Below are 26,777 nucleotides of genomic sequence, written 5' to 3' on the forward strand. Positions count from 1 at the left end.
ATGGTACATGCTCTCCACACTGCCCTATCCTCTCCATACTGGGCCTCCTCTTCACACTGTCCTCTCCATACTGGGCCCCCTCTTCACATTGTCCTTCCCATACTGGGCCCCCTCTTAACACTGCCCTCCCCATACTGGACCCCCTCTTAACACTGCCCTCCCCATACTGGGCCCCCTCTTCACACTGCCCTCCCCATACTGGGCCCCCTCTTCACACTGCCCTCCCCATACTGGGCCCCCTCTTCACACTATCCCCTCCATACTGGGCCCCTTCGGCCTCCCCCTTTATCCCCCATCCTGGTATGCATGGCACCCCTTTATCCCCCATCCGGGGATGCATGGCACCCCTTTATCCCCCATCCGGGTAAGCATGGCATCCCTTTATCCCCCATCCTGGTATGCATGGCACCCCTTTATCCCCCATCCTGGGTATGCATGGCACCCCTTTATCCCCCATCCTGGTATGCATGGCACCCCTTTATACCCCATCTTGGTATGCATGGCACCCCTTTATACCCCATCTTGGTATGCATGGCACCCCTTTATACCCCATCTGGGTATGCATGGCACCCCTTTATACCCCATCCTGGTATGCATGGCACCCCTTTATCCCCCATCCGGGTATGCATGGCACCCCTTTATCCCCCATCCGGGTATGCATGGCACCCCTTTATCCCCCATCCTGGTATGCATGGCACCCCTTGAGCCCCCATCCTGGTATGCATGGCACCCCTTTATACCCCATCTGGGTATGCATGGCACCCCTTTATACCTCATCTTGGTATGCATGGCACCCCTTTATCCCCCATCCTGGTATGCATGGCACCCCTTTATCCCCATCCTGGTATGCATGGCACCCCTTTATCCCCATCCTGGTATGCATGGCACCCCTTGAGCCCCCATCTTGGTATGTATGGCACCCCTTTATACCCCATCTGGGTATGCATGGCACCCCTTTATACCTCATCTTGGTATGCATGGCACCCCTTTATACCTCATCTTAGTATGCATGGCACCCCTTTATACCCCATCTTGGTATGCATGGCACCTCTTGAACCCCCATCCCGGTATGCATGGCACCCCTTTATCCCCCATCCTGGTATGCATGGCACCCCTTTATACCCCATATTGGTATGCATGGCACCCCCTTATACCTCATCTTGGTATGCATGGCACCCCTTTATACCCCATCCTGGTATGCATGGCACCTCTTTATCCCCCATCCTGGTATGCATGGCACCCCTTTATCCCCCATCCTGGGTATGCATAGCACCCCTTTATACCCCATCCGGGTAAGCATGGCACCCCTTTATCCCCCATCCAGGTATGCATGGCACCCCTTTATCCTCCATCCTGGTATGCATGGCACTCCTTTATCCTCCATCCTGGTATGCATGGCACCCCTTTATCCCCCATCCTGGGTATGCATAGCACCCCTTTATCCTCCATCCTGGTATGCATGGCACCCCTTTATCCCCCATCCTGGGTATGCATAGCACCCCTTTATACCCCATCCGGGTAAGCATGGCACCCCTTTATCCCCCATCCAGGTATGCATGGCACCCCTTTATCCCCCATCCTGGGTATGCATAGCACCCCTTTATCCTCCATCCTGGTATGCATGGCACCCCTTTATCCCCCATCCTGGGTATGCATAGCACCCCTTTATCCTCCATCCTGGTATGCATGGCATTTTCTTTAGTAGCGGGCACAGCTAGGCTGTGGCAGGCGTCTGCTGCATCCTGTGCCCCGCTGATCCCCCGCTGCCGCTCCCCCACACCCACCACCATGCGGCCATACAATGATATAGTATTCGGACTATAAGACGCACCCCCCACTTTCCTCCAAAATAGTTAAAATACACGACAGCAACAAGAGCAGCAGTGTGAGCCCAGGGGTCTCCACTATCTGAGGGGTCTTACTCACGGCTGTTACTGAACACACAATGGAGATATTTAAGAGAAAAAACACACAAGTCCCATGTAAATGGCGACCAATGAATGTGACAGATTAGTTCTGTAATTACATCACACCTGCTCTTAGCTGAGGAGCAATGCAGCTGTAAGGCTGTGTGCACACCATGCAGAAATGCTGCGGATTTTTTTATAGAATAATGGAGGAGCGGAGCAATGTAGAGATATAAGGAGCGACGCTCCAGAATAATATTATGGGAAATGTAGGAAAGCCGTCGTGTCAGAAGAGCTGATGGCTCCTCTTTACTGATCTTCTCTGCTCATCTAGAACTTTCCATCTGACTTTTCCTTCATTCTGTGACTTTTCCTTTTGTGACTTTTCTTCCTTTCTCTGATGTTTTCTTCCAGCTGTAAGTTTTCCATTATTTCTTTTACAGCTCTGAAATCCGGGTAAAGATTTGAAGAATCTTAATGCTGAAAGCCATAATGAAGAATGAAGAAAGTGATGTGCGATGCAGAGAGGACGATCCTACAGGTAACCGCCCCGGTGAGGAGTCACCACGAAATAAAGCCGAGCCACATTCTCATTCACCGGACCGGACACGTCTGAATTTACCAAACTCCACAGATTTCCTGGGAAATTCCATTCACTGAGAAGTTATTGTCTGCAAACTGAAAGTCCCTTATTATGTTCTGGGGTCTCTCCGGACCCTACAGCTTAATAAACTTATATTTACCCCACTGCTCAGCTCTCCGGCCCCTCCGCTCCTCACCGTCACCGTCCGGTTCTCTGCGCATCTTCTTATCGCCGGTGAGCTCTGGATCCTTGGGCCGGGACTTCTGGTCCTGATGAGGTCGGGATGTTTCTGGTCAAGTGTGAATACGGTCACAATGTCATGCCTGGAAACTGCTTTCACCAAAGCCTAATTTCTGACTTAGCGGGAAGAAGCCGAGGTTCCAGTCCTCAACGGCGATAAGAAGACGCGCGGAGGACCAGACGGTGACGGTGAGGAGCGGAGGGGCCGGAGAGGTGAAAAGGGATTATACATAGTCATCTTATTTTTAACCTTTTGATGGACGGTTACAGAGCAGCAAAATGACGACCAGCAGCTGTCATACTGCTGAATCTGCGCAGAAGCAAATTACCAAAAAATCCACATTTTGCCAAATGCTGATATTTGTAATATTTGATTAGAATTCAGGTCGGCTAGAATCTATCGGCTCATCTGCAGCAGTGATGGTAGTAAGGACACAATTATACACCAGTCTGTGGAACGCTGTCTCTCCCAACTTCCCTATAGACAAGCGGTCACCTGTTCTCTGTGGGGAGAGAGGAGAAATGTGTTGGAAAGGGGCTCAATAGATGCGGTGGATCCAGGTGGGCACACGGGCCACAGGCGTTGGTGCAGCTAACGGGGGAGGTGCACAGGACATGGATAGCAGACAGGAGACTGTTAGCAGAGGTACTAAAAGCCGCACACCTGCAAATCAGGGACTGGAAGCCTCAGACACCCATGAGATGTCCAGAAGACTGTAGACAGTTAGCAGTGGTACTGAAAGCTGCAGACAGACAGGTAGCAGAGTTTCTAGAAGCCGCAAGCAGACATGAGGCGCCATGGAGACCACAGACAGGTAGCAGAGTTACTGAAGACCGCAGGCTGACTGGTGACTTAAAGACTGGAAGCCGCAGGAAGACATGAGGCATCAAGGAGACCTCTGACAGGTAGCAGAGTTACTGAAGACCGCAGGCTGACTGGAGACTTAAATACTGGAAGCCGCAGGCAGACATTCCAGGTTTTTGTCATGTAGAAACATTTCACCATAACTTCAAAACTTTTCCTACCTTTCAAGGGAATCTGTCACCAGAAAAAAGGCCTGGGGTTAATCGGCTGGTTAATAGTGTCATTATGCTGCCCGGCGCCTGCACGTAACCGAAAACTGCCGGGAGAAAATGAACTTTATTCTCCCCACCAGTATTCGGTTTCAGTCACGGGGGCGCCACTGGCACCGGTTCAGTCATTGCTTGGAGAATACAGAGAAGCAGCTATAACTGCGCCCCTGACCCTGACTGACAGCCGACCCCACTGCAGAGGGAGTGTCAGTCAGTCATTGCTTGGAGAATACTGGGAAGCAGCTATAACTGCGCCTCTGACCCTGACTGACAGCCGACCCCACTGCAGAGGGAGTGTCAGTCAGTCATTGCTTGGAGAATACAGGGAAGCTGCTATAACTGCACCCCTGACCCTGACTGACAGCCGGCCCCACTGCAGAGGGAGTGTCAGTCAGTCATTGCTTGGAGAATACAGGGAAGCAGCTATAACTGCACCCCTGACCCTGACTGACAGCCGGCCCCACTGCAGAGGGAGTGTCAGTCAGTCATTGCTTGGAGAATACAGGGAAGCAGCTATAACCGCACCCCTGACCCTGACTGACAGCCGGCCCCACTGCAGAGGGAGAGTCAGTCAGTCATTGCTTGGAGAATACAGGGAAGCAGCTATAACTGCGCCTCTGACCCTGACTGACAGCCGGCCCCACTGCAGAGGGAGTGTCAGTCAGTCATTGCTTGGAGAATACAGGGAAGCAGCTATAACTGCGCCTCTGACCCTGACTGACAGCCGGCCCCACTGCAGAGGGAGTGTCAGTCAGTCATTGCTTGGAGAATACAGGGAAGCAGCTATAACCGCACCCCTGACCCTGACTGACAGCCGGCCCCACTGCAGAGGGAGAGTCAGTCAGTCATTGCTTGGAGAATACAGGGAAGCAGCTATAACCGCACCCCTGACCCTGACTGACAGCCGGCCCCACTGCAGAGGGAGAGTCAGTCAGTCATTGCTTGGAGAATACAGGGAAGCAGCTATAACTGCACCCCTGACCCTGACTGACAGCCGGCCCCACTGCAGAGGGAGTGTCAGTCAGTCATTGCTTGGAGAATACAGGGAAGCAGCTATAACCGCACCCCTGACCCTGACTGACAGCCGGCTCCACTGCAGAGGGAGTGTCAGTCAGACATTGCTTGGAGAATACAGAGAAGCAGCTATGACTGCACCCCTGACCCTGACTGACAGCCGGCCCCACTGCAGAGGGAGTGTCAGTCAGTCATTGCTTGGAGAATACAGGGAAGCAGCTATAACTGCGCCCCTGACCCTGACTGACAGCCGGCTCCACTGCAGAGGGAGTGTCAGTCAGACATTGCTTGGAGAATACAGAGAAGCAGCTATGACTGCACCCCTGACCCTGACTGACAGCCGGCCCCACTGCAGAGGGAGTGTCAGTCAGTCATTGCTTGGAGAATACAGGGAAGCAGCTATGACTGCACCCTTGACCCTGACTGACAGCCGGCCCCACTGCAGAGGGAGTGTCAGTCAGTCATTGCTTGGAGAATACAGAGAAGCAGCTATGACTGCACCCCTGACCCTGACTGACAGCCGGCCCCACTGCAGAGGGAGTGTCAGTCAGTCATTGCTTGGAGAATACAGGGAAGCAGCTATAACTGCGCCTCTGACCCTGACTGACAGCCGACCCCACTGCAGAGGGAGTGTCAGTCAGTCATTGCTTGGAGAATACAGGGAAGCAGCTATAACTGCACCCCTGACCCTGACTGACAGCCGGCCCCACTGCAGAGGGAGTGTCAGTCAGTCATTGCTTGGAGAATACAGGGAAGCAGCTATAACTGCGCCCCTGACCCTGACTGACAGCCGGTCCCACTGCAGAGGGAGTGTCAGTCAGTCATTGCTTGGAGAATACAGGGAAGCAGCTATAACTGAGCCCCTGACCCTGACTGACAGCCGGCCCCACTGCAGAGGGAGTTGATGCGCCCCTGGGCCCGTGTTGTGTAGCGTTGCGCACGCGGCGACTACCCGGAGCCGGATCTGTTGGGGTTAGTAGTCCTCGTGGCGGTGACCCGGTCCGTGCCCAGGGTGTCAAACTAAGTGGCGGAATTTAGTAGAAGATGTTATAGTGTTCGACTACACCACCCGTTGAATGCGGCTATGAAGCCGCCGCTGCAGGTAGTGTTCGACTACGCCACCCTTTGAATGCGGCTATGAAGCCGCCGCTGCAGGGCAGACCGCTGAGGCCGGTGGTACGGTTGTGCAGCGTGGATGGTATAACCCCCAACGGGAGGGGTATGGCCTCAGGGCAGCCGACGTGGATGATGGGGATAGCAGAATTGCACGCAGGCACCAGGAATCACTCAGACGGTGCGGTATAGTTCAGGGTCTTTACTGGTGGCAAAGGTAGACCCTCCCGGGAGTACTGGCTAGCGATCGGGGCCTGGTCAGTCCGTGAGCAGATGGGATCTCCCCTGGCCAGGCGGAGTTGTAGGCCTCCCCAACTTATTGTACTCTCCCTGGCTACCTTGCTAGAAGCGGGTAAAAGTAGCCCACGTCCCTGAGTGTACCGTGTGGTGCTCACCCGTATGGCCGGTGACTCGGGGCCTTCTGGTAGCCTCCGCTCCACAACGGCGGTGCTGGTCCCTTGCGTGTGACCGTGCCTTCGGGTTTCTTGGCCAGAGGACCTGAAATCCCCTGCCGGTCGGTTTCTGCTGCTGGATATGGATCAGTCCCCACAGCCTCGGACTCCGGGTCCGGTGAGATCTCTTCAGTCAGGACGAGCTCTACAGCTTCCAGTCTCTGACCCCTTTTATCACTGCTCCCACAGAGCTCCTGATCTTGCTCTCCCTGTATCTGCTCCACTCCAGACCAGACTGTGTCTCTGTCTGGGACTCCTCTTCTTCTCCTCTAACCCCGCCTCAGCCCCAGTTTATATAGGGGAAGTTCTTCCCCTCCCAGGACTGGGCAGGAAGTGTTGTATGCTTAGGGTTCCTGACCATGAGACCTCCCACCTGCTCTCAGACGTAATATTGCTATTACTGTGGAGACCAGACCCCTGGGGTGCCACAGAGTGTCAGTCAGTCATTGCTTGGAGAATACAGGGAAGAAACTATAACTGCGCTCCTGACCCTGACTGACAGCCGGCCCCACTGCAGAGGGAGTGTCAGTCTGTCATTGCTTGGAGAATACAGGGAAGCAGCTATAACTGCGCCCCTGACCCTGACTGACAGCCGGCCCCACTGCAGAAGGAGTGTCAGTCAGTCATTGCTTGGAGAATACAGGGAAGCAGCGATAACTGTGCCCCTGACCCTGACTGACAGCCGGCCCCACTGCAGAGGGAGTGTCAGTCAATCATTGCTTGGAGAATACAGGGAAGCTGCTATAACTGCGCCCCTGACCCTGACTGACAGCCGGCCCCACTGCAGAGGGAGTGTCAGTCAGTCATTGCTTGGAGAATACAGGGAAGCTGCTATAACTGCGCCCCTGACCCTGACTGACAGCCGGCCCCACTGCAGAGGGAGTGTCAGTCAGTCATTGCTTGGAGAATACAGGGAAGAAACTATAACTGCACCCCTGACCCTGACTGACAGCCGGCCCCACTGCAGAGGGAGTGTCAGTCAGTCATTGCTTGTAGAATACAGGGAAGCAGCTATAACTGCACCCCTGACCCTGACTGACAGCCGGCCCCACTGCAGAGGGAGTGTCAGTCAGTCATTGCTTGGAGAATACAGGGAAGAAACTATAACTGCGCCCCTGACCCTGACTGACAGCCGGCCCCACTGCAGAAGGAGTGTCAGTCAGTCATTGCTTGGAGAATACAGGGAAGCAGCTATAACTGCGCCCCTGACCCTGACTGACAGCCGGCCCCACTGCAGAGGGATTGTCAGTCAGTCATTGCTTGGAGAATACAGGGAAGCAGCTATAACTGCACCCCTGACCCTGACTGACAGCCGGCCCCACTGCAGAGGGTGTGTCAGTCAGTCATTGCTTGGAGAATACAGGGAAGCAGCTATAACTGCACCCCTGACCCTGACTGACAGCCGGCCCCACTGCAGAGGGAGTGTCAGTCAGTCATTGCTTGGAGAATACAGGGAAGCAGCTATAACTGCGCCCCTGACCCTGACTGACAGCCGGCCCCACTGCAGAGGGAGTGTCAGTCAGTCATTGCTTGGAGAATACAGGGAAGCAGCTATAACTGCGCCCCTGACCCTGACTGACAGCCGGCCCCACTGCAGAGGGAGTGTCAGTCAGTCATTGCTTGGAGAATACAGGGAAGCAGCTATAACTGCACCCATGACCCTGACTGACAGCCGGCCCCACTGCAGAGGGAGTGTCAGTCAGTCATTGCTTGGAGAATACAGGGAAGCAGCTATAACTGCGCCCCTGACCCTGACTGACAGCCGGCCCCACTGCAGAGGGAGTGTCAGTCAGTCATTGCTTGGGAATACAGGGAAGCAGCTATAACCGCGCCTCTGACCCTGACTGACAGCCGGCCCCACTGCAGAGGGAGTGTCAGTCAGTCATTGCTTGGAGAATACAGGGAAGCAGCTATAACTGCGCCCCTGACCCTGACTGACAGCCGGCCCCACTGCAGAAGGAGTGTCAGTCAGTCATTGCTTGGAGAATACAGGGAAGCAGCGATAACTGTGCCCCTGACCCTGACTGACAACCGGCTCCACTGCAGAGGGAGTGTCAGTCAGTCATTGCTTGGAGAATACAGGGAAGCAGCTATAACTGCGCCCCTGACCCTGACTGACAGCCGGCCCCACTGCAGAAGGAGTGTCAGTCAGTCATTGCTTGGAGAATACAGGGAAGCAGCTATAACTGCGCCCCTGACCCTGACTGACAGCCGGCCCCACTGCAGAAGGAGTGTCAGTCAGTCATTGCTTGGAGAATACAGGGAAGCAGCGATAACTGTGCCCCTGACCCTGACTGACAACCGGCTCCACTGCAGAGGGAGTGTCAGTCAGTCATTGCTTGGAGAATACAGGGAAGCAGCTATAACTGCGCCCCTGACCCTGACTGACAGCCAGCCCCACTGCAGAGGGAGTGTCAGTCATTGCTTGGAGAATACAGGGAAGCAGTTATAACTGCACCCCTGACCCTGACTGACAGCCGGCCCCACTGCAGAGGGAGTGTCAGTCAGTCATTGCTTGGAGAATACAGGGAAGCAGCTATAACTGCGCCCCTGACCCTGACTGACAGCCGGCCCCACTGCAGAGGGAGTGTCAGTCAGTCATTGCTTGGAGAATACAGGGAAGAAACTATAACTGCGCCCCTGACCCTGACTGACAGCCGGCCCCACTGCAGAGGGTGTGTCAGTCAGTCATTGCTTGGAGAATACAGGGAAGCAGCTATAACTGCACCCCTGACCCTGACTGACAGCCGGCCCCACTGCAGAGGGAGTGTCAGTCAGTCATTGCTTGGAGAATACAGGGAAGAAACTATAACTGCGCCCCTGACCCTGACTGACAGCCGGCCCCACTGCAGGGGGAGTGTCAGTCAGTCATTGCTTGGAGAATACAGGGAAGCAGCTATAACTGCGCCCCTGACCCTGACTGACAGCCGGCCCCACTGCAGAGGGAGTGTCAGTCAGTCATTGCTTGGAGAATACAGGGAAGCAGCTATAACTGCACCCATGACCCTGACTGACAGCCGGCCCCACTGTAGAGGGAGTGTCAGTCAGTCATTGCTTGGAGAATACAGGGAAGCAGCTATAACTGCGCCCCTGACCCTGACTGACAGCCGGCCGCACTGCAGAGGGAGTGTCAGTCAGTCATTGCTTGGAGAATACAGGGAAGCAGCTATAACTGCGCCCCTGACCCTGACTGACAGCCGGCCGCACTGCAGAGGGAGTGTCAGTCAGTCATTGCTTGGAGAATACAGGGAAGCAGCTATAACTGCGCCCCTGACCCTGACTGACAGCCGGCCGCACTGCAGAGGGAGTGTCAGTCAGTCATTGCTTGGGAATACAGGGAAGCAGCTATAACTGCGCCCCTGACCCTGACTGACAGCCGGCCCCACTGCAGAGGGAGTGTCAGTCAGTCATTGCTTGGAGAATACAGGGAAGCAGCTATAACTGCGCCCCTGACCCTGACTGACAGCCGACCCCACTGCAGAGGGAGTGTCAGTCAGTCATTGCTTGGAGAATACAGGGAAGCAGCTATAACTGCGCCCCTGACCCTGACAGACAACCGGCTCCACTGCAGAGGGAGTGTCAGTCAGTCATTGCTTGTGGAGAATACAGGGAAGCAGTTATAACTGCACCCCTGACCCTGACTGACAGCCGGCCCCACTGTAGAGGGAGTGTCAGTCAGTCATTGCTTGGAGAATACAGGGAAGCAGTTATAACTGCACCCCTGACCCTGACTGACAGCCGGCCCCACTGCAGAGGGAGTGTCAGTCAGTCATTGCTTGGAGAATACAGGGAAGCAGCTATAACTGCGCCCCTGACACTGACTGACAGGCGGCCCCACTGCAGAGGGAGTGTCAGTCAGTCATTGCTTGGAGAATACAGGGAAGCAGCTATAACTGCGCCCCTGACCCTGACTGACAGCCGGCCCCACTGCAGAGGGAGTGTCAGTCAGTCATTGCTTGGAGAATACAGGGAAGCAGCTATAACTGCACCCCTGACCCTGACTGACAGCCGGCCCCACTGCAGAGGGAGTGTCAGTCAGTCATTGCTTGGAGAATACAGGGAAGCAGCTATAACTGCGCCCCTGACCCTGACTGACAGCCGGCCCCACTGCAGAGGGAGTGTCAGTCAGTCATTGCTTGGAGAATACAGGGAAGCAGCTATAACTGCGCCCCTGACCCTGACTGACAGCCGGCCCCACTGCAGAAGGAGTGTCAGTCAGTCATTGCTTGGAGAATACAGGGAAGAAGCTATAACTGCTCTCCTGACCCTGACTGACAGCCGGCTCCACTGCAGAGGGAGTGTCAGTCAGTCATTGCTTGGAGAATACAGGGAAGCAGCTATAACTGCACCCATGACCCTGACTGACAGCCGGCCCCACTGCAGAGGGAGTGTGAGTCAGTCATTGCTTGGAGAATACAGGGAAGCAGCTATAACTGCGCCCCTGACCCTGACTGACAGCCGGCCCCACTGCAGAGGGAGTGTCAGTCAGTCATTGCTTGGGAATACAGGGAAGCAACTATAACTGCGCCCCTGACCCTGACTGACAGCCGGCCCCACTGCAGAGGGAGTGTCAGTCAGTCATTGCTTGGAGAATACAGGGAAGCAGCTATAACTGCTCCCCTGACCCTGACTGACAGCCGGCCCCACTGCAGAGGGTGTGTCAGTCAGTCATTGCTTGGAGAATACAGGGAAGCAGCTATAACTGCACCCCTGACCCTGACTGACAGGCGGCCCCACTGCAGAGGGAGTGTCAGTCATTGCTTGGAGAATACAGGGAAGCAGCTATAACTGCGCCCCTGATCCTGACTGACAGCCGGCCCTACTGCAGAGGGAGTGTCAGTCAGTCAGTCATTGCTTGGAGAATACAGGGAAGCAGCTATAACTGCGCCCCTGACCCTGACTGACAGGCGGCCCCACTGCAGAGGGAGTGTCAGTCATTGCTTGGAGAATACAGGGAAGCAGCTATAACTGCGCCCCTGACCCTGACTGACAGCCGGCCCCACTGCAGAGGCAGTGTCAGTCAGTCATTGCTTGGAGAATACAGGGAAGCAGCTATAACTGCGCCCCTGACCCTGACTGACAGCCGGCCCCACTGCAGAGGGAGTGTCAGTCAGTCATTGCTTGGAGAATACAGGGAAGCAGCTATAACTGCACCCCTGACCCTGACTGACAGCCGGCCCCACTGCAGAGGGAGTGTCAGTCAGTCATTGCTTGGAGAATACAGGGAAGCAGCTATAACTGCACCCCTGACCCTGACTGACAGCCGGCCCCACTGCAGAGGGAGTGTCAGTCAGTCATTGCTTGGAGAATACAGGGAAGCAGCTATAACTGCACCCCTGACCCTGACTGACAGCCGGCCCCACTGCAGAGGGAGAGTCAGTCAGTCATTGCTTGGAGAATACAGGGAAGCAGCTATAACTGCACCCCTGACCCTGACTGACAGCCGGCCCCACTGCAGAGGAAGTGTCAGTCAGTCATTGCTTGGAGAATACAGGGAAGCAACTATAACTGCGCCCCTGACCCTGACTGACAGCCGGCCCCACTGCAGAGGGAGTGTCAGTCAGTCATTGCTTGGAGAATACAGGGAAGCAACTATAACTGCGCCCCTGACCCTGACTGACAGCCGGCCCCACTGCAGAGGGAGTGTCAGTCAGTCATTGCTTGGAGAATACAGGGAAGCAGCTATAACTGCGCCCCTGACCCTGACTGACAGCCGACCCCACTGCAGAGGGAGTGTCAGTCAGTCATTGCTTGGAGAATACAGGGAAGCAGCTATAACTGCGCCCCTGACCCTGACAGACAACCGGCTCCACTGCAGAGGGAGTGTCAGTCAGTCATTGCTTGTGGAGAATACAGGGAAGCAGTTATAACTGCACCCCTGACCCTGACTGACAGCCGGCCCCACTGTAGAGGGAGTGTCAGTCAGTCATTGCTTGGAGAATACAGGGAAGCAGTTATAACTGCACCCCTGACCCTGACTGACAGCCGGCCCCACTGCAGAGGGAGTGTCAGTCAGTCATTGCTTGGAGAATACAGGGAAGCAGCTATAACTGCGCCCCTGACCCTGACTGACAGCCGGCCCCACTGCAGAGGGAGTGTCAGTCAGTCATTGCTTGGAGAATACAGGGAAGCAGCTATAACTGCGCCCCTGACCCTGACTGACAGCCGGCCCCACTGCAGAGGGAGTGTCAGTCAGTCATTGCTTGGAGAATACAGGGAAGCAGCTATAACTGCACCCCTGACCCTGACTGACAGCCGGCCCCACTGCAGAGGGAGTGTCAGTCAGTCATTGCTTGGAGAATACAGGGAAGCAGCTATAACTGCGCCCCTGACCCTGACTGACAGCCGGCCCCACTGCAGAAGGAGTGTCAGTCAGTCATTGCTTGGAGAATACAGGGAAGCAGCTATAACTGCGCCCCTGACCCTGACTGACAGCCGGCCCCACTGCAGAGGGAGTGTCAGTCAGTCATTGCTTGGAGAATACAGGGAAGCAGCTATAACTGCACCCATGACCCTGACTGACAGCCGGCCCCACTGCAGAGGGAGTGTCAGTCAGTCATTGCTTGGAGAATACAGGGAAGCAGCTATAACTGCGCCCCTGACCCTGACTGACAGCCGACCCCACTGCAGAGGGAGTGTCAGTCAGTCATTGCTTGGGAATACAGGGAAGCAGTTATAACTGCGCCTCTGACCCTGACTGACAGCCGGCCCCACTGCAGAGGGAGTGTCAGTCAGTCATTGCTTGGAGAATACAGGGAAGTAGCTATAACTGCGCCCCTGACCCTGACTGACAGCCGGCCCCACTGCAGAGGGAGTGTCAGTCAGTCATTGCTTGGAGAATACAGGGAAGCAGCTATAACTGCGCCCCTGACACTGACTGACAGCCGGCCCCACTGCAGAGGGAGTGTCAGTCAGTCATTGCTTGGAGAATACAGGGAAGCAGCTATAACTGCACCCATGACCCTGACTGACAGCCGGCCCCACTGCAGAGGGAGTGTGAGTCAGTCATTGCTTGGAGAATACAGGGAAGCAGCTATAACTGCGCCCCTGACCCTGACTGACAGCCGACCCCACTGCAGAGGGAGTGTCAGTCAGTCATTGCTTGGGAATACAGGGAAGCAACTATAACTGCGCCCCTGACCCTGACTGACAGCCGGCCCCACTGCAGAGGGAGTGTCAGTCAGTCATTGCTTGGAGAATACAGGGAAGCAGCTATAACTGCTCCCCTGACCCTGACTGACAGCCGGCCCCACTGCAGAGGGTGTGTCAGTCAGTCATTGCTTGGAGAATACAGGGAAGCAGCTATAACTGCACCCCTGACCCTGACTGACAGGCGGCCCCACTGCAGAGGGAGTGTCAGTCATTGCTTGGAGAATACAGGGAAGCAGCTATAACTGCGCCCCTGATCCTGACTGACAGCCGGCCCTACTGCAGAGGGAGTGTCAGTCAGTCAGTCATTGCTTGGAGAATACAGGGAAGCAGCTATAACTGCGCCCCTGACCCTGACTGACAGGCGGCCCCACTGCAGAGGGAGTGTCAGTCATTGCTTGGAGAATACAGGGAAGCAGCTATAACTGCGCCCCTGACCCTGACTGACAGGCGGCCCCACTGCAGAGGGAGTGTCAGTCATTGCTTGGAGAATACAGGGAAGCAGCTATAACTGCGCCCCTGACCCTGACTGACAGCCGGCCCCACTGCAGAGGCAGTGTCAGTCAGTCATTGCTTGGAGAATACAGGGAAGCAGCTATAACTGCGCCCCTGACCCTGACTGACAGCCGGCCCCACTGCAGAGGGAGTGTCAGTCAGTCATTGCTTGGAGAATACAGGGAAGCAGCTATAACTGCACCCCTGACCCTGACTGACAGCCGGCCCCACTGCAGAGGGAGTGTCAGTCAGTCATTGCTTGGAGAATACAGGGAAGCAGCTATAACTGCACCCCTGACCCTGACTGACAGCCGGCCCCACTGCAGAGGGAGAGTCAGTCAGTCATTGCTTGGAGAATACAGGGAAGCAGCTATAACTGCACCCCTGACCCTGACTGACAGCCGGCCCCACTGCAGAGGAAGTGTCAGTCAGTCATTGCTTGGAGAATACAGGGAAGCAACTATAACTGCGCCCCTGACCCTGACTGACAGCCGGCCCCACTGCAGAGGGAGTGTCAGTCAGTCATTGCTTGGAGAATACAGGGAAGCAACTATAACTGCGCCCCTGACCCTGACTGACAGCCGGCCCCACTGCAGAGGGAGTGTCAGTCAGTCATTGCTTGGAGAATACAGGGAAGCAACTATAACTGCGCCCCTGACCCTGACTGACAGCCGGCCCCACTGCAGAGGGAGTGTCAGTCAGTCATTGCTTGGAGAATACAGGGAAGCAGCTATAACTGCGCCCCTGACCCTGACTGACAGCCGGCCCCACTGCAGAGGGAGTGTCAGTCAGTCATTGCTTGGAGAATACAGGGAAGCAGCTATAACTGCGCCCCTGACCCTGACTGACAGCCGGCCCCACTGCAGAGGGAGTGTCAGTCAGTCATTGCTTGGAGAATACAGGGAAGCAGCTATAACTGCACCCCTGACCCTGACTGACAGCCGGCCCCACTGCAGAGGGAGTGTCAGTCAGTCATTGCTTGGAGAATACAGGGAAGCAGCTATAACTGCGCCCCTGACCCTGACTGACAGGCGGCCCCACTGCAGAGGGAGTGTCAGTCAGTCATTGCTTGGAGAATACAGGGAAGCAGCTATAACTGCGCCCCTGACCCTGACTGACAGCCGGCCCCACTGCAGAAGGAGTGTCAGTCAGTCATTGCTTGGAGAATACAGGGAAGCAGCTATAACTGCGCCCCTGACCCTGACTGACAGCCGGCCCCACTGCAGAGGGAGTGTCAGTCAGTCATTGCTTGGAGAATACAGGGAAGCAGCTATAACTGCCCCCCTGACCCTGACTGACAGCCGGCCCCACTGCAGAGGGAGTGTCAGTCAGTCATTGCTTGGAGAATACAGGGAAGCAGCTATAACTGCGCCCCTGACCCTGACTGACAGCCGGCCCCACTGCAGAGGGAGTGTCAGTCAGTCATTGCTTGGGAATACAGGGAAGCAGCTATAACCGCGCCTCTGACCCTGACTGACAGCCGGCCCCACTGCAGAGGGAGTGTCAGTCAGTCATTGCTTGGAGAATACAGGGAAGCAGCTATAACTGCGCCCCTGACCCTGACTGACAGCCGGCCCCACTGCAGAGGGAGTGTCAGTCAGTCATTGCTTGGAGAATACAGGGAAGCAGCTATAACTGCGCCCCTGACCCTGACTGACAGCCGGCCCCACTGCAGAGGGAGTGTCAGTCAGTCAGTCATTGCTTGGAGAATACAGGGAAGCAGCTATAACTGCACCCCTGACCCTGACTGACAGGCGGCCCCACTGCAGAGGAAGTGTCAGTCATTGCTTGGAGAATACAGGGAAGCAGCTATAACTGCGCCCCTGACCCTGACTGACAGCCGGCCCCACTGCAGAGGGAGTGTCAGTCAGTCATTGCTTGGAGAATACAGGGAAGAAACTATAACTGCGCCCCTGACCCTGACTGACAGCCGGCCCCACTGCAGAGGGAGTGTCAGTCAGTCATTGCTTGGGAATACAGGGAAGCAGCTATAACTGCTCCCCTGACCCTGACTGACAGCCGGCCCCACTGCAGAGGGAGAGTCAGTCAGTCATTGCTTAGAGAATACAGGGAAGCAGCTATAACTGCACCCCTGACCCTGACTGACAGCCGGCCCCACTGCAGAGGGAGTGTCAGTCAGTCATTGCTTGGAGAATACAGGGAAGCAGCTGTAACTGCGCCCCTGACCCTGACTGACAGCCGGCCCCACTGCAGAGGGAGTGTCAGTCAGTCATTGCTTGGAGAATACAGGGAAGCAGCTATAACTGCACCCCTGAACCTGACTGACAGGCGGCCCCACTGCAGAGGGAGTGTCAGTCAGTCATTGCTTGGAGAATACAGGGAAGCAGCTATAACTGCTCCCCTGACACTGACTGACAGCCGGCCCCACTGCAGAGGGAGTGTCAGTCAGTCATTGCTTGGAGAATACAGGGAAGCAGCTATAACTGCGCCCCTGACCCTGACTGACAGCCAGCCCCACTGCAGAGGGAGTGTCAGTCAGTCATTGCTTGGAGAATACAGGGAAGCAACTATAACTGCACCCCTGACCCTGACTGACAGCCGGCCCCACTGCAGAGGGAGTGTCAGTCAGTCATTGCTTGTAGAATACAGGGAAGCAGCTATAACTGCGCCCCTGACCCTGACTGACAGCCGGCCCCACTGCAGAGGGAGTGTCAGTCAGTCATTGCTTGGAGAATACAGGGAAGCAACTATAACTGCGCCCCTGACCCTGACTGACAGCCGGCCCCACTGCAGAGGGAGAGTCAGTCAGTCATTGCTTGGAGAATACAGGGAAGCATCTATAACTGCGCCCCTGACCCTGACTGACAGCCGGCCCCACTGCAGAGGGAGTGTCAGTCAGTCATTGCTTGGAGAATACAGGGAAGCAACTATAACTGCGCCCCTGACCCTGACTGACAGCCGGCCCCACTGCAGAGGGAGTGTCAGTCAGTCATTGCTTGGAGAATACAGGGAAGCAACTATAACTGCGCCCCTGACCCTGACTGACAGCCGGCCCCACTGCAGAGGGAGTGTCAGTCAGTCATTGCTTGGAGAATACAGGGAAGCAACTATAACTGTGCCCCTGACCCTGACTGACAGCCGGCCCCACTGCAGAGGGAGTGTCAGTCAGTCATTACTGGAGAATACAGGGAAGCAGCTATAACTGCGCCCCTGACCCTGACTGACAGCCTGCCCCACTGCAGAGGGAGTGTCAGTCAGTCATTGCTTGGAGAATACAGGGAAGCAGCTATAACTGCACCCCTGACCCTGACTGACAGCCGGCCCCACTGCAGAGGGAGTGTCAGTCAGTCATTGCTTGGAGAATACAGGGAAGCAGCTATAACTGCGCCTCTGACCCTGACTGACAGCCGGCCCCACTGCAGAGGGAGTGTCAGTCAGTCATTGCTTGGAGAATACAGGGAAGCAGCTATAACTGCGCCCCTGACCCTGACTGACAGCCGGCCCCACTGCAGAGGGAGAGTCAGTCAGTCATTGCTTGGAGAATACAGGGAAGCAGCTATAACTGCACCCCTGACCCTGACTGACAGCCGGCCCCACTGCAGAGGGAGTGTCAGTCAGTCATTGCTTGGAGAATACAGGGAAGCAGCTATAACTGCACCCCTGACCCTGACTGACAGCCGGCCCCACTGCAGAGGGAGTGTCAGTCAGTCATTGCTTGTAGAATACAGGGAAGCAACTATAACTGTGCCCCTGACCCTGACTGACAGCCGACCCCACTGCAGAGGGAGTGTCAGTCAGTCATTGCTTGGAGAATACAGGGAAGCAGCTGTAACTGCGCCCCTGACCCTGACTGACAGCCGGCCTCACTGCAGAGGGAGTGTCAGTCAGTCATTGCTTGGAGAATACAGGGAAGCAGCTGTAACTGCGCCCCTGACCCTGACTGACAGCCGGCCTCACTGCAGAGGGAGTGTCAGTCAGTCATTGCTTGGAGAATACAGGGAAGCAGCTATAACTGCACCCCTGAACCTGACTGACAGGCGGCCCCACTGCAGAGGGAGTGTCAGTCAGTCATTGCTTGGAGAATACAGGGAAGCAGCTATAACTGCACCCCTGACCCTGACTGACAGCCGGCCCCACTGCAGAGGGAGTGTCAGTCAGTCATTGCTTGGAGAATACAGGGAAGCAGCTGTAACTGCGCCCCTGACCCTGACTGACAGCCGGCCCCACTGCAGAGGGAGTGTCAGTCAGTCATTGCTTGGAGAATACAGGGAAGCAGCTATAACTGCACCCCTGACCCTGACTGACAGCCGGCCCCACTGCAGAGGGAGTGTCAGTCAGTCATTGCTTGGAGAATACAGGGAAGCAGCTATAACTGCACCCCTGACCCTGACTGACAGCCGGCCCCACTGCAGAGGGAGTGTCAGTCAGTCATTGCTTGGAGAATACAGGGAAGCAGCTGTAACTGCGCCCCTGACCCTGACTGACAGCCGGCCCCACTGCAGAGGGAGTGTCAGTCAGTCATTGCTTGGAGAATACAGGGAAGCAGCGATAACTGCGCCCCTGACCCTGACTGACAGCCGGCCCCACTGCAGAGGGAGTGTCAGTCAGTCATTGCTTGGAGAATACAGGGAAGCAGCTATAACTGCGCCTCTGACCCTGACTGACAGCCGGCCCCACTGCAGAGGGAGTGTCAGTCAGTCATTGGTTGGAGAATACAGGGAAGCAGATATAACTGCGCCCCTGACCCTGACTGACAGCCGGCCCCACTGCAGAGGGTGTGTCAGTCAGTCATTGCTTGGAGAATACAGGGAAGCAGATATAACTGCGCCCCTGACCCTGACTGACAGCCGGCCTCACTGCAGAGGGAGTGTCAGTCAGTCAGTCATTGCTTGGAGAATACAGGGAAGCAGCTGTAACTGCGCCCCTGACCCTGACTGACAGCCGGCCCCACTGCAGAGGGAGTGTCAGTCAGTCATTGCTTGGAGAATACAGGGAAGCAGCTATAACTGCGCCCCTGACCCTGACTGACAGCCGGCCCCACTGCAGAGGGAGTGTCAGTCAGTCATTGCTTGGAGAATACAGGGAAGCAGCTATAACTGCGCCCCTGACCCTGACTGACAGCCGGCCCCACTGCAGAGGGAGTGTCAGTCAGTCATTGCTTGGAGAATACAGGGAAGCAGCTATAACTGCGCCCCTGACCCTGACTGACAGCCGACCCCACTGCAGAGGGAGTGTCAGTCAGTCATTGCTTGGAGAATACAGGGAAGCAGCTATAACTGCGCCCCTGACCCTGACTGACAGCCGGCCCCACTGCAGAGGGAGTGGCAGTCAGTCATTGCTTGGAGAATACATGGAAGCAGCTATAACTGCGCCCCTGACCCTGACTGACAGCCGACCCCACTGCAGAGGGAGTGGCAGTCAGTCATTGCTTGGAGAATACAGGGAAGCAGCTATAACTGCGCCCCTGACCCTGACTGACAGCCGGCCCCACTGCAGAGCGAGTGTCAGTCAGTCATTGCTTGGAGAATACAGGGAAACAGCTATAACTGCGCCCCTGACCCTGACTGACAGCCGGCCCCACTGCAGAGGGAGTGTCAGTCAGTCATTGCTTGGAGAATACAGGGAAGCAGCTATAACTGCGCCCCTGACCCTGACTGACAGCCGGCCCCACTGCAGAGGGAGTGTCAGTCAGTCATTGCTTGGAGAATACAGGGAAGCAGATATAACTGCTCCACTGACCCTGACTGACAGCCGACCCCACTGCAGAGGGTGTGTCAGTCAGTCATTGCTTGGAGAATACAGGGAAGCAGATATAACTGCTCCACTGACCCTGACTGACAGCCGACCCCACTGCAGAGGGTGTGTCAGTCAGTCATTGCTTGGAGAATACAGGGAAGCAGATATAACTGCTCCACTGACCCTGACTGACAGCCGACCCCACTGCAGAGGGTGTGTCAGTCAGTCATTGCTTGGAGAATACAGGGAAGCAGCTATAACTGCGCCCCTGACCCTGACTGACAGACGGCCCACTGCAGAGGGAGAGTCAGTCAGTCATTGCTTGGAGAATACAGGGAAGCAGCTATAACTGCACCCCTGACCCTGACTGACAGCCGGCCCCACTGCAGAGGGAGTGTCAGTCAGTCATTGCTTGGAGAATACAGGGAAGCAGCTATAACTGCGCCCCTGACCCTGACTGACAGCCGGCCCCACTGCAGAGGGAGTGTCAGTCAGTCATTGCTTGGAGAATACAGGGAAGCAGCTATAACTGCGCCCCTGACCCTGACTGACAGCCGGCCCCACTGCAGAGGGAGTGTCAGTCAGTCATTGCTTGGAGAATACAGGGAAGCAGCTATAACTGCGCCCCTGACCCTGACTGACAGCCGGCCCCACTGTAGAGGGAGTGTCAGTCAGTCATTGCTTGGAGAATACAGGGAAGCAGCTATAACTGCGCCCCTGACCCTGACTGACAGCCGGCCCCACTGCAGAGGGAGTGTCAGTCAGTCATTGCTTGGAGAATACAGGGAAGCAGCTATAACTGCGCCCCTGACCCTGACTGACAGCCGTCCCCACTGCAGAGGGAGTGTCAGTCAGTCATTGCTTGGAGAATACAGGGAAGCAGCTATAACTGCGCCCCTGACCCTGACTGACAGCCGGCCCCACTGCAGAGGGAGTGTCAGTCAGTCATTGCTTGGAGAATACAGGGAAGCAGCTATAACTGCGCCCCTGACACTGACTGACAGCCGGCCCCACTGCAGAGGGAGTGTCAGTCAGTCATTGCTTGGAGAATACAGGGAAGCAACTATAACTGTGCCCTTGACCCTGACTGACAGCCGGCCCCACTGCAGAGGGAGTGTCAGTCAGTCATTGCTTGGAGAATACAGGGAAGCAACTATAACTGTGCCCTTGACCCTGACTGACAGCCGGCCCCACTGCAGAGGGAGTGTCAGTCAGTCATTGCTTGGAGAATACAGGGAAGCAGCTATAACTGCACCCCTGACCCTGACTGACAGCCAGCCCCACTGCAGAGGGAGAGTCAGTCAGTCATTGGTTGGAGAATACAGGGAAGCAGCTATAACTGCGCCCCTGACCCTGACTGACAGCTGGCCCCACGGCAGAGGGAGTGTCAGTCAGTCATTGCTTGGAGAGTACAGAGAAGCAGCTATAACTGCGCCCCTGACCCTGACTGACAGCCGGCCCCACTGCAGAGGGAGTGTCAGTCAGTCATTGCTTGGAGAATACAGGGAAGCAGCTATAACTGCGCCCCTGACCCTGACTGACAGCCGGCCCCACTGCAGAGGGAGTGTCAGTCAGTCATTGCTTGGAGAATACAGGGAAGCAGCTATAACTGCGCCCCTGACCCTGACCCTGACTGACAGCCGGCCCCACTGCAGAGGAAGTGTCAGTCAGTCATTGCTTGGAGAATACAGGGAAGAAACTATAACTGCACCCCTGACCCTGACTGACAGCCGGTCCCACTGCAGAGGGAGAGTCAGTCATTGCTTGGAGAATACAGGGAAGCAGCTATAACTGCGCCCCTGACCCTGACTGACAGCCGGCCCCACTGCAGAGGGAGTGTCAGTCAGTCATTGCTTGGAGAATACAGGGAAGCAGCTATAACTGCGCCCCTGACCCTGACTGACAGCCGGTCCCACTGCAGAGGGAGTGTCAGTCAGTCATTGCTTGTAGAATACAGGGAAGCAGCTATAACTGCGCCCCTGAACCTGACTGACAGCCCGCCCCACTGCAGAGGGAGTGTCAGTCAGTCATTGCTTGTAGAATACAGGGAAGCAGCTATAACTGCGCCCCTGACCCTGACTGACAGCCAGCCCCACTGCAGAGGGAGTGTCAGTCAGTCATTGCTTGGAGAATACAGGGAAGCAGCTATAACTGCGCCCCTGACCCTGACTGACAGCCGGCCCCACTGCAGAGGGAGTGTCAGTCAGTCATTGCTTGGAGAATACAGGGAAGCAGCTATAACTGCGCCCCTGACCCTGACTGACAGCCGGCCCCACTGCAGAGGGAGTGTCAGTCAGTCATTGCTTGGAGAATACAGGGAAGCAGCTATAACTGCGCCCCTGACCCTGACTGACAGCCGGCCCCACTGCAGAGGGAGTGTCAGTCAGTCATTGCTTGGAGAATACAGGGAAGCAGCGATAACTGCGCCCCTGACCCTGACTGACAGCCGGCCCCACTGCAGAGGGAGTGTCAGTCAGTCATTGCTTGGAGAATACAGGGAAGCAGCTATAACTGCGCCTCTGACCCTGACTGACAGCCGGCCCCACTGCAGAGGGAGTGTCAGTCAGTCATTGGTTGGAGAATACAGGGAAGCAGATATAACTGCGCCCCTGACCCTGACTGACAGCCGGCCCCACTGCAGAGGGAGTGTCAGTCAGTCATTGCTTGGAGAATACATGGAAGCAGCTATAACTGCGCCTCTGACCCTGACTGACAGCCGGCCCCACTGCAGAGGGAGTGTCAGTCAGTCATTGCTTGGAAATTACAGGGAAGCGGCTATAACTGCGCCCCTGACCCTGACTGACAGCCGGCCCCACTGCAGAGGGAGTGTCAGTCAGTCATTGCTTGGAGAATACAGGGAAGCAGCTATAACTGCGCCCCTGACCCTGACTGACAGCCGGCCCCACTGCAGAGGGAGAGTCAGTCAGTCATTGCTTGGAGAATACAGGGAAGCAGCTATAACTGCGCCCCTGACCCTGACTGACAGCCGGCCCCACTGCAGAGGGAGTGTCAGTCAGTCATTGCTTGGAGAATACAGGGAAGCAGCTATAACTGCGCCCCTGACCCTGACTGACAGCCGACCCCACTGCAGAGGGAGTGTCAGTCAGTCATTGCTTGGAGAATACAGGGAAGCAGCTATAACTGCGCCCCTGACCCTGACTGACAGCCGGCCCCACTGCAGAGGGAGTGGCAGTCAGTCATTGCTTGGAGAATACATGGAAGCAGCTATAACTGCGCCCCTGACCCTGACTGACAGCCGACCCCACTGCAGAGGGAGTGTCAGTCAGTCATTGCTTGGAGAATACAGGGAAGCAGCTATAACTGCGCCCCTGACCCTGACTGACAGCCGGCCCCACTGCAGAGCGAGTGTCAGTCAGTCATTGCTTGGAGAATACAGGGTGGCAGCTATAACTGCACCCCTGACCCTGACTGACAGCCGGCCCCACTGCAGAGGGAGTGTCAGTCAGTCATTGCTTGGAGAATACAGGGAAGCAGCTATAACTGCACCCCTGACCCTGACTGACAGCCGGCCCCACTGCAGAGGGAGTGTCAGTCAGTCATTGCTTGGAGAATACAGGGAAGCAGCTATAACTGCGCCCCTGACCCTGACTGACAGCCTGCCCCACTGCAGAGGGAGTGTCAGTCAGTCATTGCTTGGAGAATACAGGGAAGCAGCTATAACTGCGCCCCTGACCCTGACTGACAGCCGGCCCCACTGCAGAGGGAGTGTCAGTCAGTCATTGCTTGGAGAATACAGGGAAGCAGATATAACTGCTCCACTGACCCTGACTGACAGCCGGCCCCACTGCAGAGGGAGTGTCAGTCAGTCATTGCTTGGAGAATACAGGGAAGCAGCTATAACTGCGCCCCTGACCCTGACTGACAGCCGGCCCCACTGCAGAGGGAGTGTCAGTCAGTCATTGCTTGGAGAATACAGGGAAGCAGCTATAACTGCGCCCCTGACCCTGACTGACAGCCGGCCCCACTGCAGAGGGAGTGTCAGTCAGTCATTGCTTGGAGAATACAGGGAAGCAGATATAACTGCTCCACTGACCCTGACTGACAGCCAGCCCCACTGCAGAGGGAGTGTCAGTCAGTCATTGCTTGGAGAATACAGGGAAGCAGCTATAACTGCACCCCTGACCCTGACTGACAGCCGGCCCCACTGCAGAGGGAGTGTCAGTCAGTCATTGCTTGGAGAGTACAGGGAAGCAGCTATAACTGCGCCCCTGACCCTGACTGACAGCCGGCCCCACTGCAGAGGGAGTGTCAGTCAGTCATTGCTTGGAGAATACAGAGAAGCAGCTATAACTGCGCCCCTGACCCTGACTGACAGCCGGCCCCACTGCAGAGGGAGTGTCAGTCAGTCATTGCTTGGAGAATACAGAGAAGCAGCTATAACTGCGCCCCTGACCCTGACTGACAGCCGGCCCCACTGCAGAGGGAGTGTCAGTCAGTCATTGCTTGGAGAATACAGGGAAGCAGCTATAACTGCACCCCTGACCCTGACTGACAGCCGGCCCCACTGCAGAGGGAGTGTCAGTCAGTCATTGCTTGGAGAATACAGGGAAGCAACTATAACTGTGCCCTTGACCCTGACTGACAGCCGGCCCCACTGCAGAGGGAGTGTCAGTCAGTCATTGCTTGGAGAATACAGAGAAGCAGCTATAACTGCCCCCCTGACCCTGACTGACAGCCGGCCCCACTGCAGAGGGAGTGTCAGTCAGTCATTGCTTGGAGAATACAGGGAAGCAGCTATAACTGCGCCCCTGACCCTGACTGACAGCCGGCCCCACTGCAGAGGAAGTGTCAGTCAGTCATTGCTTGGAGAATACAGGGAAGCCAGTATAACTGCGCCCCCGACCCTGACTGACAGCCGGCCCCACTGCAGAGGGTGTGTCAGTCAGTCATTGCTTGTAGAATACAGGGAAGAAACTATAACTGCACCCCTGACCCTGACTGACAGCCGGTCCCACTGCAGAGGGAGAGTCAGTCATTGCTTGGAGAATACAGGGAAGCAGCTATAACTGCGCCCCTGACCCTGACTGACAGCCGGCCCCACTGCAGAGGGAGTGTCAGTCAGTCATTGCTTGGAGAATACAGGGAAGCAGCTATAACTGCGCCCCTGACCCTGACTGACAGCCGGTCCCACTGCAGAGGGAGTGTCAGTCAGTCATTGCTTGTAGAATACAGGGAAGCAGCTATAACTGCGCCCCTGAACCTGACTGACAGCCCGCCCCACTGCAGAGGGAGTGTCAGTCAGTCATTGCTTGTAGAATACAGGGAAGCAGCTATAACTGCGCCCCTGACCCTGACTGACAGCCAGCCCCACTGCAGAGGGAGTGTCAGTCAGTCATTGCTTGGAGAATACAGGGAAGCAGCTATAACTGCACCCCTGACCCTGACTGACAGCCAGCCCCACTGCAGAGGGAGTGTCAGTCAGTCATTGCTTGGAGAATACAGGGAAGCAGCTATAACTGCGCCCCTGACCCTGACTGACAGCCGGCCCCACTGCAGAGGGAGTGTCAGTCAGTCATTGCTTGGAGAATACAGGGAAGCAGCTATAACTGCGCCCCTGACCCTGACTGACAGCCGGCCCCACTGCAGAGGGAGTGTCAGTCAGTCATTGCTTGGAGAATACAGGGAAGCAGCTATAACTGCGCCCCTGACCCTGACTGACAGCCGGCCCCACTGCAGAAGGAGTGTCAGTCAGTCATTGCTTGGAGAATACAGGGAAGCAGCTATAACTGCGCCCCTGACCCTGACTGACAGCCGGCCCCACTGCAGAGGGAGTGTCAGTCAGTCATTGCTTGGAGAATACAGGGAAGCAGCTATAACTGCGCCCCTGACCCTGACTGACAGCCGGCCCCACTGCAGAGGGAGTGTCAGTCAGTCATTGCTTGGAGAATACAGGGAAGCAGCTATAACTGCGCCCCTGACCCTGACTGACAGCCTGCCCCACTGCAGAGGGATTGTCAGTCAGTCATTGCTTGGAGAATACAGGGAAGCAGCTATAACTGCGCCCCTGACCCTGACTGACAGCCGGCCCCACTGCAGAGGGAGTGTCAGTCAGTCATTGCTTGGAGAATACAGGGAAGCAGCTATAACTGCGCCCCTGACCCTGACTGACAGCCGGCCCCACTGCAGAGGGAGTGTCAGTCAGTCATTGCTTGGAGAATACAGGGAAGCAGCTATAACTGCGCCCCTGACCCTGACTGACAGCCGGCCCCACTGCAGAGGGAGTGTCAGTCAGTCATTGCTTGGAGAATACAGGGAAGCAGCTATAACTGCGCCCCTGACCCTGACTGACAGCCGGCCCCACTGCAGAGGGAGTGTCAGTCAGTCATTGCTTGGGAATACATGGAAGCAACTATAACTGCGCCCCTGACCCTGACTGACAGCCGGCCCCACTGCAGAGGGAGAGTCAGTCAGTCATTGCTTGGAGAATACAGGGAAGCAGCTATAACTGCGCCCCTGACCCTGACTGACAGCCGACCCCACTGCAGAGGGAGTGTCAGTCAGTCATTGCTTGGAGAATACAGGGAAGCAGCTATAACTGCGCCCCTGACCCTGACTGACAGCCGACCCCACTGCAGAAGGAGTGTCAGTCAGTCATTGCTTGGAGAATACAGGGAAGCAGCTATAACTGCGCCCCTGACCCTGACTGACAGCCGGCCCCACTGCAGAGGTAGTGTCAGTCAGTCATTGCTTGGAGAATACAGGGAAGCAGCTATAACTGCGCCCCTGACCCTGACTGACAGCCGGCCCCACTGCAGAGGTAGTGTCAGTCAGTCATTTCTTGGAGAATACAGGGAAGCAGCTATAACTGCCCCCCTGACCCTGACTGACAGCCGGCCCCACTGCAGAGGGAGTGTCAGTCATTGCTTGGAGAATACAGGGAAGCAGCTATAACTGCGCCCCTGACCCTGACTGACAGCCGGCCCCACTGCAGAGGTAGTGTCAGTCAGTCATTGCTTGGAGAATACAGGGAAGCAGCTATAACTGCGCCCCTGACCCTGACTGACAGCCGGCCCCACTGCAGAGGTAGTGTCA

The 26,777-nt window shown here is 56.0% G+C and overlaps 1 protein-coding gene across 1 annotated transcript in view; it reads left to right on the plus strand.

The window, feature by feature from the left end:
* LOC141264831 (uncharacterized) overlaps positions 1-26,777 on the plus strand; it is a 93,879-nt gene that overhangs the window by 1,679 nt on the left and 65,423 nt on the right. The window contains exon 2 of the mRNA XM_073677185.1: positions 2,351-2,448. Coding sequence (XP_073533286.1) covers positions 2,385-2,448 — 64 coding nt within the window. The 5' untranslated portion in view covers positions 2,351-2,384. The remainder of the gene's footprint in view (positions 1-2,350; positions 2,449-26,777) is intronic.

Source organism: Phyllobates terribilis, unplaced genomic scaffold, assembly GCF_046119375.1.
Source record: "Phyllobates terribilis strain yellow unplaced genomic scaffold, ASM4611937v1 Scaffold_4__5_contigs__length_816908805, whole genome shotgun sequence".
In the NCBI taxonomy this organism is placed as follows: Eukaryota; Metazoa; Chordata; class Amphibia; order Anura; family Dendrobatidae; genus Phyllobates; species Phyllobates terribilis.